Source organism: Psammomys obesus, unplaced genomic scaffold, assembly GCF_907164565.1.
Source record: "Psammomys obesus unplaced genomic scaffold, mPsaObe1.curated_primary_1811, whole genome shotgun sequence".
Taxonomy (NCBI): domain Eukaryota; kingdom Metazoa; phylum Chordata; class Mammalia; order Rodentia; family Muridae; genus Psammomys; species Psammomys obesus.
In genome coordinates, this window is record NW_026585689.1 from 10,817 (window position 1) to 23,437 (window position 12,621).

Sequence of the window (12,621 nt, forward strand, 5' to 3'; positions counted from 1 at the left end):
CAGTGTTCCATTCCGAGAGATGACTAATCTCTCCAGCCTTTGGTCTCAATGGTGGGGGAATGGCTCTGTGAAGCATCATTTTAGGTAGTTGCCCAAGCTTAGGGAGAGCGATGACTGGGTACCACTCAGGACTGTGAAAGGACACACAGCATTGATGAGTATTTATGATATCCCAGGATTCTGCATTTTACATTTCATATGGAACTATCACAAGAAGTAGAGGCATCCCTAATGTTTGCAGACCATGAGTGAGGACTTGAGATAATTAAAGCAGAAATATGTGATTTTCTTGTCTTTTAGCAAATCATTAGGAGACCACCAAAACGAAAATCCCTACTCCATTTGGTCCCCTCTGAGTTTTGCAGAAAGACATAGAGTGAGAGGCAGAAGGACTGTAATTAAACATGGGGATAGAAGAAAGTGCTGAGAATTTGACTACAACTCAAAGTGTCAAACTAAGTAATGCATGGCTGGATCTTCTCAAAAGTGTGTTTCTGAGCACTCCTCGGGACCTCCCTGAAATCATCCTGATACTGTCTTTGATTTGTACTATTGGAGGTAAGCTAAGACACCCTCTCTTCATAGTCTATGGATAGGTATTCTAGGTGCTATCATATAGAATTAAGGAAAGTAACAGTAATAGAAAATTAGAATTTTAATTTGATATTTACTATAATATTTTCAACTGAAAACAAACAATACCCTGCCCCTGAGAATAGATTTCTCCTGTGTCATCACTGTCCTTCATCTCTGTCAGGTTAAAACATTACAGTACAGTTACTAATGGGTAAAACTTAGCTCTCAGGAACTATTATAAGTAAAGAAAATAGAATCAAAGGTCTAAATAGAGGGTTTCAGAAGTTCTACCGAAATGATATACCTACTCTTCCCGTTTATAAAAGGAAAAAAAAAAACAAAAAAACAAAAAACAAGACCAAACTGGATATGTGTTTTGTTTTTTTTTTTTCACTTCCCTTGTAGAGAGTATATTAAAAGAATCAGGAAAAATGTTCCCATTTTACTTATCATACTTTCAGGTGCTGCCCTTTCACAAAAATGGCAAGCAGCCAGCAAAGTTTTTCTGTTGGGCAAATTACAGCTAGTTTTTCCTGGTTCCAAAGCCAGGAGGTTTGTTGAGCATTAATTACACTTTTCCTGAAAAACTGCATATGAAACCATGATTTATAATGGCTATAAAAGCTATTGCGTAATATAGGATAAGCATACTAAAATCTGTACACCTAAAGAAACTAATCAAGAGGGAGGACTCTGACTAAAATGCTCAATCCCCATCCTGAAAGGCAAAGAGGATGGACATTAGAAGAATGAGAAAATAGGGAACAAGTTAGGAGCATGCCACAGAGGGCCTCTGAAAGGCTCTTCCCTGCAGACTATCAAAGCAGATGCTGAGACTTATGGCCAAACTTTGAGGAGATTTCAGGGAATCTTATGAAGGAAATGGGAGTTAGCAAGATCCAGAGGGGACAGGAACACCACAAGGAGAGCAACAGATCCAAAAAATCTGGGCAGATGGGTCTTCCCTGAGACTGATAGTCTAACCAAGTAGCATTCATGGAGATAACCCAGAACCCCTGCATAGATGTACCCATGACAGTTCAGTCTTCTAGTGGGTTCCATAGTAATGGGAACAGGGACTGCCTCTGACATGAACTGATTGGCCTGCTCTTTGATCACCTCCCCCTGATGGGGGAGCAGCCTTACCATGCCACAGAAGAAGACAATGCAGCCACTCCTGATGAGACCTAACAGACTAGGATCAGAAGGAAGGAAAAGAAGACCTCCCCTACCAATGGACTTGGGGAGGGGCATGTGTGGAGAAGGAGGAAGAAGGGAGGGATTGGGAGAGGAAGAGGGAGGGAACTACAGGGGGGATACAAAGTAAATAAAGTGTAATTAATAAAAAAAATTTAAAAATTCCTTAAAAAAATAAAAAAGTTACTTTCCAAAAAAAGCTATTGCAAATGTTTTAATAAACCAAGAATCAATGGTTTCTATCAATACTTATCTAAAGAAATGTAATCCATCATAAGTGTCATTAAGCAGAAAGCTGATAAATTAACGATCACAATGGTTTTTGTATCTTTAACCATCAGAGAGGGTCTTGATCACACACAAACAATAAATTAGTAGTAGATACCATTCTACTTTGTTGGAATTTAGAAGTCATATAACATATATAGTACAAGTCCTTAAATGAGATATTGCCTATGAGTAACATGTATACTTTTTGCAGCATTTTTGAACATGCATCTGAAAGATTTCCCAATTCCTCTTCCTGTGATACTATTTTTAATTGGATGCTGTTTTGAAATTCTGAGCTTTGCATCTACCCAGGTATGTATAATAAATGAATATCAATATTTTATTTAAGAATTGCATAAATGCAAAGAAAGCTAAAGAAAATTTAAAAAAAGATGCAACTCCTTCAACTCAAACAAGCATATGAATGCTTGTGATGTAGAAAAGTAACAACACTGAAGGATCAAGGCCCACAGTCTGAAAACACATCTGTAGCTGGAAGGGAGTATGTTTACAGCTATTGAGGATAGAGTAGAATTCAAAAGCTTAGACAAGAACTTGTTTGGGGAAACTTGCAGTTGCTAGCAAAGGATTCTGGTAGTAAGATAATTCTGATAGGCCCAATAGTGTTGCCTATTGTTAAAATAGTTTAAAATGTTTTATAAATTTTCTATAAACATGCTAGTCTCTAAGTGTGTAAAGGACAAGACATAGCGAGAAAGATAAACTGAGCCTATTCCTTGAACGGAAAATGATGAAAACAAACTAGTTTTAGACAAAAAAGTGACAACATTAGGAACAGCTTGGATCTTGGAGACAGGAGAGAATACTTACTAAAAGTAATGTAGACTTTATTCCTGGCACACCAATCATTCCTCTGAGTCAGAAACTCGTGGAAAAGCTTTTCCTTTTGTCAGAGGCCTTAATGTAAATTGTTTACATTGTGCAAGCTCTGTGATCTCTGTTCCTGCTACTGAATTCTGTCATGGTGGTTTGAAAGCAAACATCTTTAAAACATAAATGAGTCACATTTAGCCCAAAAGCTAAATTTAGCCAATGACCACTTAGTCAGTCAGTCACATGGATGTGAGAAGTGGTGTGAAAATGATGGACTTTTTCAGATATAGCCAGTATTGTTAAAATAGACTGTCTGTGCAAGAACACAAACTGAATTGTTCACCTACCTAATCACGATTTTGACTAAGTACAACTTTAAGTACTTCTAAAACCTCCAAAGAAAAATGTCTTTTGTGGATAACGGTGGCCTATCTAAAATAGTACTCTGCAAGCTAATAAGCCAGCCTGCCATAGGAGAAAAAGTACAGACCTGGGCCAGAGATAAAAGGCTTTCACAATGATAAAAGGGGAGAATGAACTTTCTCTTGCACCTGTTTTCAAAACTCTGATAGCACAGGCAAGTGTGTCATGGAAGCCAGGTGACATCTGTGTGTGTAGTAGGCCCCATCAGAAGGAAGATTAACTGAATGATGCTCCTAATACAACCCGCTGATGTCAATCGACATCAGGAGAGACACAACCAGTTATTTCAGCACTCACAAGAAAGTTCTCATGTTGGCTCCAGCGAGGCTTCTCTTTCTTTCACAGATACTGATTAAAAATGGCTACTTGTAGGTCCTGGGGCTTCATGGGATCATTTATTCATTTGAGGATTCTTATGTGTGAAAACCCACTTACTAGAAATGCTTTCCCTCTCTTTGTACCTGTAAATCCACTATGTGTTCTTTACTTCCTGTCTCAATCTGTTTCCTCTATCCGCCCTTTGAAAGGCCTCAGGGTTGTGTATCAACTCTCTTCTGTTAGATGTTTGCATCTGTCTATCAGATGGAAAGATCGGAATACCCATCAGAGTAAGACTTCATCCCTCAAAAAAAATTTTTTTCTATCTAAAACCTTCTTTCTCTGCTGCTTGAGAAGGCCTCTGGAATGTGTTCTGTGCTAACAAAGGGTGAAAATATGAGAATAATCAATTTTATATTACTAGATCCAGGTATATGCAGACGCCATACAGTGGATGGATCCAGACATGTTTTTTGGAATATTTACGCCGGTGATTATCTTTAACGTTGCATTTGACATGGATATATACATGCTTCAAAAGTTATTGTGGCAGGTAATGTACACACACTATGTACACACACAGTTCTGTTTTCACATTACTCTCCATTCATGAACAATGTTAGTTATTTTTAGATTATAAATTTTTCCCCAAATAGAAAATAAAGAACGGGAAGAGGAGGGACATAGGGTACCAGAGTGGTAACTTCAGCTTTGTATCTAGAAGAAAAAAGAAAACGTATATTAACAGTGTTCTATTATATTGAAAGCTCGGGGTAAAGCCATGGGGAAAAAATAAACAATTTTTGACTATTTTAATGGCAGAACTTTATACCAATTATCATTTTAGCTCTGGAAATTTTTAAGAATGTGACTATGAAGTGTATTGTCTCTATGAAGGAAGAATTTGATTAAAAACATCCAGTTTTAAGTCCCTATCATCTACAGCTACAACTGCCGGGAACAGCAAAAGGGCTGAGAAAGCAACTGTAGACCAAATTGCAGTGGCTCCTAGGGACCAAGACGTGAGGGCTCTATTGAGGAAAGACACTGAGAGAAAACATACCTGAACACACACACACACACACAGCTGTGCACACACATCTTCCAAAGCTATTAAAATAGTTTTATAAGTAGAAGGCTCTTGAGCAAACCCCATCAGAAGCATTTTTAACTCAAAACCAGGCACATGAAGCTCAACCAAATGACCAGGAGGCATGGAGAATGGGATAGCAGTAGCGGCAGAGAACAGAACGTGGTGTAGGTTGACCCAGAAGAGCTTTGCTCAACCACTTTCTGTATCTCTGTTTAGGTGGGAATTGGGGGTGGGGGCATTGCTCTAGCAAAGTGGGCCTGGTGGCCACACTGCTAGTCAGTTCCCTGTCGGGTCGTCTGCTTTTTCAAAACAGAATGCAAAAGCAATCTCATCTTTCTACCATCAAATGTCTTTGCAGATACTCTTAATTACAATTCCTGGATTTGTGATTAATTACACCTTAATTCTTTGGTATCTGCAATCTGTGAATAAATTATCTCTGAAGACTGTCCCCTGGTTGCTCTTTTCAGCTGTTCTTGTAAGTTCAGATCCTATGCTGACTTCAGCCTCCATAAGAGACCTGGGTAGGTACCCCTTTCTCATCTCTTTTCCTTTCCTATACCGAGGACATATTTTATAGATAACTCATCTTCATGTTACGATCCTTTGCTAGAGATGGATTTTCACTACATGCAGTGGTGTGGGAAGAGACTGGAGGGTATGGAAGACCGGCATATATTCTGCAAGCGATGCTTAGGGGAGAAGGAAAGTCTAGTCAAATGCTCATCTTGCATCTCAAGAGAGCAGTTTCCCATCATGGAGTAGGGTCATACCTACCTTGCACTGACATTACGCATACATACTGTAGTCAGTTTTCTTTTGCTCATTATTCATTGTCCTTTGAAGACAGTCAATTGGATAATGCCACTTAAAATGTTCTTTGTAGTCACCAACAATATTACTTAAAAGCCAGAAGAATAGAAAGCCAATAAAATTACCACTCAGAATTGTTGTGATATATACTATTTTAGGATGAACAAATCTATATTTAGACAAAAAATAATAAGGTAAATTATTCAGAAAAGCAAAATGATCCAGAATCTTGTACAGGAAAAATAACCCCGTTTCCCCCTGTATTCATTTGTTAATAATGGGCACTAGAGTTTTTATTTTAGATAGAATATTCATATGGATTAACTATGGCTATGTACACACACATACGCACAATGACAGCACACACATATTCTTGTCAATTTTATTTCTACTTTGTGGCCAGATAAATGAAACAGGGCTGTTCTTAACAAGTACAAATAGACATGTAATAGAGTGTAAATATGCGAATAAAGGAAACTCGAGCCTTTAAGACAAAGAGATTTAGATAGTAAAGGGAGAATGTATTTCTTTTATTTTACACATTTGTTTTGTGATAACTGAGAATGGAATATGGGTTTTCCAACATGATTGGCAAGCATTCTGCCATAGTGCTCTACCTCAAGAGAGACTTTTAGAGAAGATTGATCTTAACTGAGTGATACAAAACTGGAATCCTAGCACATAGAACCCCAACGCATGAGGATCATTAGTTCAAGGCCATCCTGAAGCAACATAAGAAAATCCTATCTCTAAATTAAAGCAAGGCAGAATCTGTGGTCTCTCATTTTCTCTATACTGTTTCTCCAGGTCCCTACCTTTTGTGAGTTTCACCAATCTAGCACTTCTCTACTCAAAAGACATACATTTTTAAGACACCGATGTTGTAATAGACGATTAATATTTACTGTTGATTTATCTTCTGGTAATGCTGCTTTTAATCCTCAGCAGCTGTATAACCAAATCACCACACAGAGCCTGGGTTTTTAGTTAACCTAGAACACAATGCTGAACAATATTTACTCTTTCCTAAACCTCCATGCCCTCAGTTTCCTAACATTTAGATTTCCCACATTATACTTGCTTTTTGTGAAATCTTAGGTCTGGTTCATGTGCTAGATCCTCCAAGATCTCTCCTGCAGCTCCCTCTCCTCATTCTCCTCTTGCCCCTTCCTCTCCTTCTCTTCCCACTCCTCTCCTGCCTTCTGGCTCCTCCCCTCTTTTCTGTCCTCTGGCTCCTCCCTGCTCAACATTGTGTTTAGTTGCTTTATTTTGCTCCTGTTTACACAAGAGTTGAGACAGGATGCTTAGAATGAGTATAACAATGCAATATCCGATTGAAACCAGAGAGTTGGGGATGGGATGGGGGAGAAACCAGTATTTAAATAAACAAGGGTAAGGTGTATACATTAAAAAAATAACATTTTACCAACACACCAAGAATCCAATGTCACCCATGCTTTCATCTCTGAATCTCAAACTGTAATAGTCCACTAAATTTTTCCTTGTTTTTTAAAAAATTACAATAATCTAAGCAGTGTATCATGGAAGGCTAATCTCATAAATATTAGCCGTCTTGCTGCTACTTCTAAATTTGAGTCTTTGAAAAATATTTGTAAAAGGGGTTTTCTCATAGTATCATTTTTGCTTGGTCTTGAAAAACAAGATTCTGTGCATTTGAGTACTTGAGTGTGTTCAGCTGAGGCACAAGTGGGCATGTGCCCCTGGGGGCCTGAGAAGAACCTCAAAAAATAATCATTCTGATAATCTTTCAGATCACTTGAAAGAGGGTCTTTCACTAACTGGAAACTCACCAGTTTGGCTTGCCAGTTTGGTCAGGGAGCCAGGGAACTAGCTGTCCCCCCCCCAAGAACTGGGGTGACAGGTGCATATGGCCAGATTTTTCACATGGGTTCAGGAGATCCAGCTCAGGTCCTCATGCACACAAGCAATATACTGAGTCCACTGTGTCTCTATCTTCCAAATATTTTAAAACTGTATAAATGTGTTCTTTTGTTTATGTACTTGTATAAGTCATATACAGTTGTACATTATTGATAAAAATATAATCTGCCTAAGGAGAAAAGTGTATGTCTGTAGAGGGTATGAATACATTTTCATTGTCTTGAGGTTTCTTTTTTTTTTTTTTTCTTTCCTTGAGTCCAAATTGGCTATTCATTTTTAAACAGGCACTATTTGTTGAGCTAGTTGTATTTTATGAACTGGAGTAATTATACAATAGTAGTTTTTGATGACTAATGAACACCCCAATATGGTACCTGAAAGCAACAACTGTTTATTATTTGTCATGGGTGTGGCAGTTCTGAGAACAAAAATCAAGCTTGATGGTCTTGCCTAGTTTACCCATTCATCTACAATCGGCAGACAATAAACATCTGGAAACCATGTGATTCACCTTTCCTCCATATATCTCCCACTTCCTGCAGTAGCATAGCAAGAGGATACTGCCATGATGGTTACAGGAGAAAGGAGGCCAAAGTCCCTCGATCTGGTAACCACCTAGACTGGATCAATTGGTGTAATGTTAAGAGTAATAGTCATGGCTGTTAGAAGAACGAGGAACTGGAGCATTAACACAGTGGCATTATGAGAAGAACACAGTACCCAGGCCTCTCTTCTATCAGCAGACTGACCATGGGTAGATTGTGACTGTAGTTATAGAACAAGACATTTCCTATAAGGAATGTTACTATATAATAGCACTGACCTATGGCTCCCAAGTCACTAAAGAGGCTCACACTTAGAACCTCGCCAGTACTGGCATATTTAATGGGAAAGGGAATGTATAATTAACTAGCAGATACTTAGGCTTAAAATATCATGATACATAGAAGAAAATTAGGATGGAAGTAGGCCATTTTAAAATGTTCTTTGTCCATGAAACTTTATGCTAAAGCCATTAAAAATAATACATGGAAAAGTCAGCCAGTTTTTAAATATGTAGATAGATAGATATCTTGTTGTTTTATTTTTATTCTGTTTTATATAAGACCTTGGCCTGTGAATTTACTTTATCCTTCAATCATCACTTTTTATCTCATGTTAAATACATCTGATTTGTAAGAAGTTCGCCTATGTAGCCAAGTAATTAAATTCTTTACATTAATAAATTTCATGATGTGACTAATGTTTTGAAAGAAAGAACAAGTTATCAATTAATATATTACTGACATGAACATAATGAACTGTAATTTGTTATTTGATTATGATGGTAGAGACTTGGAGTTGGTAAATTACTTGTTTGTTTTTTTCCCTACATGGTGACAGTTTAGTTGACACAAATCCATAGCAAAGGATGTCCTCTTGTAAGCTAATATAATTTAATTCTGTAATATGGGTGCCGTTTTCTCTTCTTTGACATTTGTAGGTCTTTCTAGAAGCCTCACAAATTTAATTAATGGAGAGAGTCTGCTGACCTCAGTTATATCCTTAATTATATACAGTGGTGTTGTGCACGTCAGCTTCAAGTCAAAGCAGGAGAACCATACTCTAGGTAAGGATATTTTTTTTTAACTTCTTAAAAGCTGAATTGTTTTCTTAAAAGAGTCGTGAATGTTGTATCTTATTGTAAATTATGCTTATAGAAAGTATCTAGTACTGGAAGGGAGTTGACCTTTATGTAGCATTTTTTCTTTTCACCCTTATCGTGACTGAGCGGTAGACTGAGGTGAGATGTCCCATGGGGCTGTTTGTAAGAGGAGCCTTGAGCAGGCATGCTCCGAACAATGATGTGATGGGAGTCTGTGGTTATTGCTGCTATTATTTTGTTTTCTACTGTGCACCTCCAACCCAGAAAAAAAAAAAAAAAAAGACCAGCTTAGAAGATAAGCCAGTCGTTAATCCAGTCATAAAAATATGAGGCTGCTCCTTCTCCCTCAGCCTTGACACCATCTCCTGAGAGTTTCACTGAAGAAGAGAAAGGGAGCTATTCATTCATCTACAGAGCTGAGGAGCAGAGCTTGGAAGCAGTGACTTCAGTGTGCTCACTAGCTCTACAATATAGCTTTCTCACATCACTCTGAATCATGCATGTCTTTCTTCCTTTAAATCATATGCACATAAATAAATGACAGAGAGGCATTATAAATGGATGATTGTAATTATACACCTGTGAACTTATCAACCAAGAAAAGAAATCTAATGTTTTCAACAATCCCTAGCACCATAGTGCTCAGTTCTGAACAAAATTTTTGCATCTTCTTCTGGAATATTGTTCTCAATGTTCAGTTTCTAAATGAGTGGGTAGTGGGAGAAGGAGCTCCACAGCACTCTAAGGATTTCCATGACTAAAAATACTCTCATGACAATACTAAAAGGTAGCTGCCTTTTATTGTATTGGCATTTGTACATTATTCAGTGTTTGTAGCTTATCTTAGCCTATTGGAGACCATTCCTACACTAGGATAACGCTACAGAGAGCATCAGAATCCAGTGAGTGGAACATTTGTACCTTGAGAAGTTTCATTCCTTCATGTTTCACAAACCATCTTCTCCTTCTTTAAAATTTAATTTTTATTTTATGTACATATGTCTGTGTGAGGGTATCAGGCCCCCTGGAGCAGGAGTTACAGACAGTTATGAGCTGCCATGTGGGTGCTGGGAGAGTTGTCAGTGCTCTTAACCTCCAAGCCATCTCTCCAACCCCCATTGTCACCTTCTTTTCTGGTAGCAGGTGTTGCTGGACTCATTTGCATGTTTAGACCTCACGTGGTTACAGGACCATTCACAGAGTTCCTCTGCCATACTGTCACTATCCTCAGGGATATTCCTCTTTCTACTAACGTATCTAAGATTCATGCTTTCCATTTAGCTGTGGGAATGAGTCCAGGTGGGATGGAATCCAAATCGCTTCAACCATATTGATGATACCCTACCCACCAATGGACAAGGGTTCATAAAAGAACACATTTTCCCTCATTGGCCACACCAGAGAGCCATCTCAGGATCCACTGCCCACATTTAGCCAGCTCATGGGGGATGGAGGCAGGGGGATCAGTTATCAGAAGCCTTAGCTCCATATTGAATTCAGTGCCAGCTTGACCTATATGACACTGTCTTAGTACAAATGAAGAAATGGCAAGCAAAAATAAAATAAAATAAATCATCAACAACACTAAACAATAAAATAGTAGAAAAACTGTCTTTAGAACTTAAGAAATCAGAGAAGCACAAAGAATTGTGTGTAGAAATATATAACGAAGAACTGCTTTCAGGAAAAGAAAACAAATAGACAGTCCAATAAAGAATTAGTCAGTCAGTTTGACAGGCGAACAAATATAAGGAACTGACTGGGCAGAGAGCCTGTGTTACACTTTGGTATTGCCCTACCAAATGCCTTTCAGAAACAATGTTTGTGAGGAGATACTGATTTCAGCTTGTGGTTGCAGAAGGTTGCAGTCCATCTTAATGGGAAAACATGGGGAAGTGATGCGATACCCAGTGACAGGAGCTTGCTACCAGCAATGAAGAAGAGGACAGAGACCAGGACAGGAGCCAGGCATTACCTCTAGTGGCTTACCTCAGCCAGCCAGACCCCACCTCCAAAAGGCACTACAGCACCCAAAACAGTGCCACAAACTAACCAAACACCGTTCAAAACATGTGCCCACATGGGACATTCGAGATCTAAATCATAACTGACTCAGAAGCATCATTTTCTTTTTCCAAGCCACATTCCATTAGATCTAGAATAATTGCTCCAAGAGGCTAAGACTTCCTTTTTTTCCTTTATGATATTTCTTTCTTGACAATAATTCCTCTTATCTCCAAGATTGTACCATCTGACCAAAGAAGCTATCCAGCTGACCAAATGTGACCTTTAGTGTTTACATTAATGTGCATGTGTCACTGCATTCACACTTGTATGTATATCAGTGTGTGTGCTTGTGTGTGCGTGCCATTGCACATACGATCAGTAGACAATTTGTAGTAGTCCTTTCTTTTCCACCATGAGGGTTCTAGGTGTTAAACTCAGAAAATGAGGCATGGTCACAAGCATCTTTATCTACTGGGTCATCTCACTGGCCCTACATGTTAGTATTTAAATAGACATTCTTTCAGTTTAGAAATAAGAAAATACCATGAATATAACAGATATAATGAGCAAATTTCAAGTAATACATTTTTTACCTAACCTGTCATACTTGTGTGTGTGTAATGGGCAAAACTGATGTCTGATCTGTGTGTGTGACTTGAGGTGATGAAGATGATTGAACCAAGTAGGTTAGCATATTATTGCCTTGCTTGCTTGTGGTGTTTTGTGGTGAGACATTTAAAATTTACTCTTTTTAATTATTTTGATACACACCCAGAGTTTTTAACCTTATTTAACTTGAGTGTTATAAAGATGTAATTAACTTTTACAAGGAAAACTGTAGTTCAATTGTACATAATCGATCCCCAAACTTACTCCCATCTGAACTAAACATACACCACTCTCTCCTCTTACACCAACCCCAGCCCACTGCAGCCATCATCCATCTTTCTACTTTTATGAGTTCAATTTTATTAGATTCTGAATGTGTATGTGTATGAAATGTAACATATGTAATCATATAACATATATATGTGATCATTGTGGTATTTTGATATTTGTCTTTCTGTGCCTGGCTTGTTTCTCTAAGCATAATAGCTTTTAAGTGAAACCATACTAGTGTGGATGACAGCATTTTTTGTGTTTTTTTAAAAACCACATATTATTCCCATGTACATATACATTAAATGTTCTTCATCCATCCCCCTACTGATGGACATTAAAGTTTTCTCCATATCTTGGAAGTACATATTTCCAATTTTAGCAGACCAGAGATGGTGAAGCTGTTCAGTGAGAAAAGGAATTTGACACACAAGCCTAGTGACCTGAATTTGATCCTTAAAAGTCGCATAAAGGTGGAAGGAAAGAATTGACTACTCAAAGTTGTCCTCTGACCTTCATATGCATGCTACAGCATGCTGGCATGCACATACGTGATGATGATGTGGTAGTGATGGTGGTGGTGGGCATGATGATGGAGGTGGTAATGGTGGTGGTGGTGATGATGATGGTGGTGGTGATGATGATAGTGGTGGTGATGATGGTG

The 12,621-nt window shown here is 38.2% G+C and overlaps 1 protein-coding gene across 1 annotated transcript in view; it reads left to right on the plus strand.

The window, feature by feature from the left end:
- The first annotated feature begins 404 nt into the window (after nucleotides 1-404).
- Slc9c1 (solute carrier family 9 member C1) overlaps nucleotides 405-12,621 on the plus strand; it is a 61,355-nt gene continuing 49,138 nt past the window's right edge. Inside the window, exons 1-5 of the mRNA XM_055593939.1 lie at nucleotides 405-558; nucleotides 2,255-2,355; nucleotides 4,043-4,171; nucleotides 5,070-5,235; nucleotides 8,910-9,035. Coding sequence (XP_055449914.1) covers nucleotides 405-558; nucleotides 2,255-2,355; nucleotides 4,043-4,171; nucleotides 5,070-5,235; nucleotides 8,910-9,035 — 676 coding nt within the window. The remainder of the gene's footprint in view (nucleotides 559-2,254; nucleotides 2,356-4,042; nucleotides 4,172-5,069; nucleotides 5,236-8,909; nucleotides 9,036-12,621) is intronic.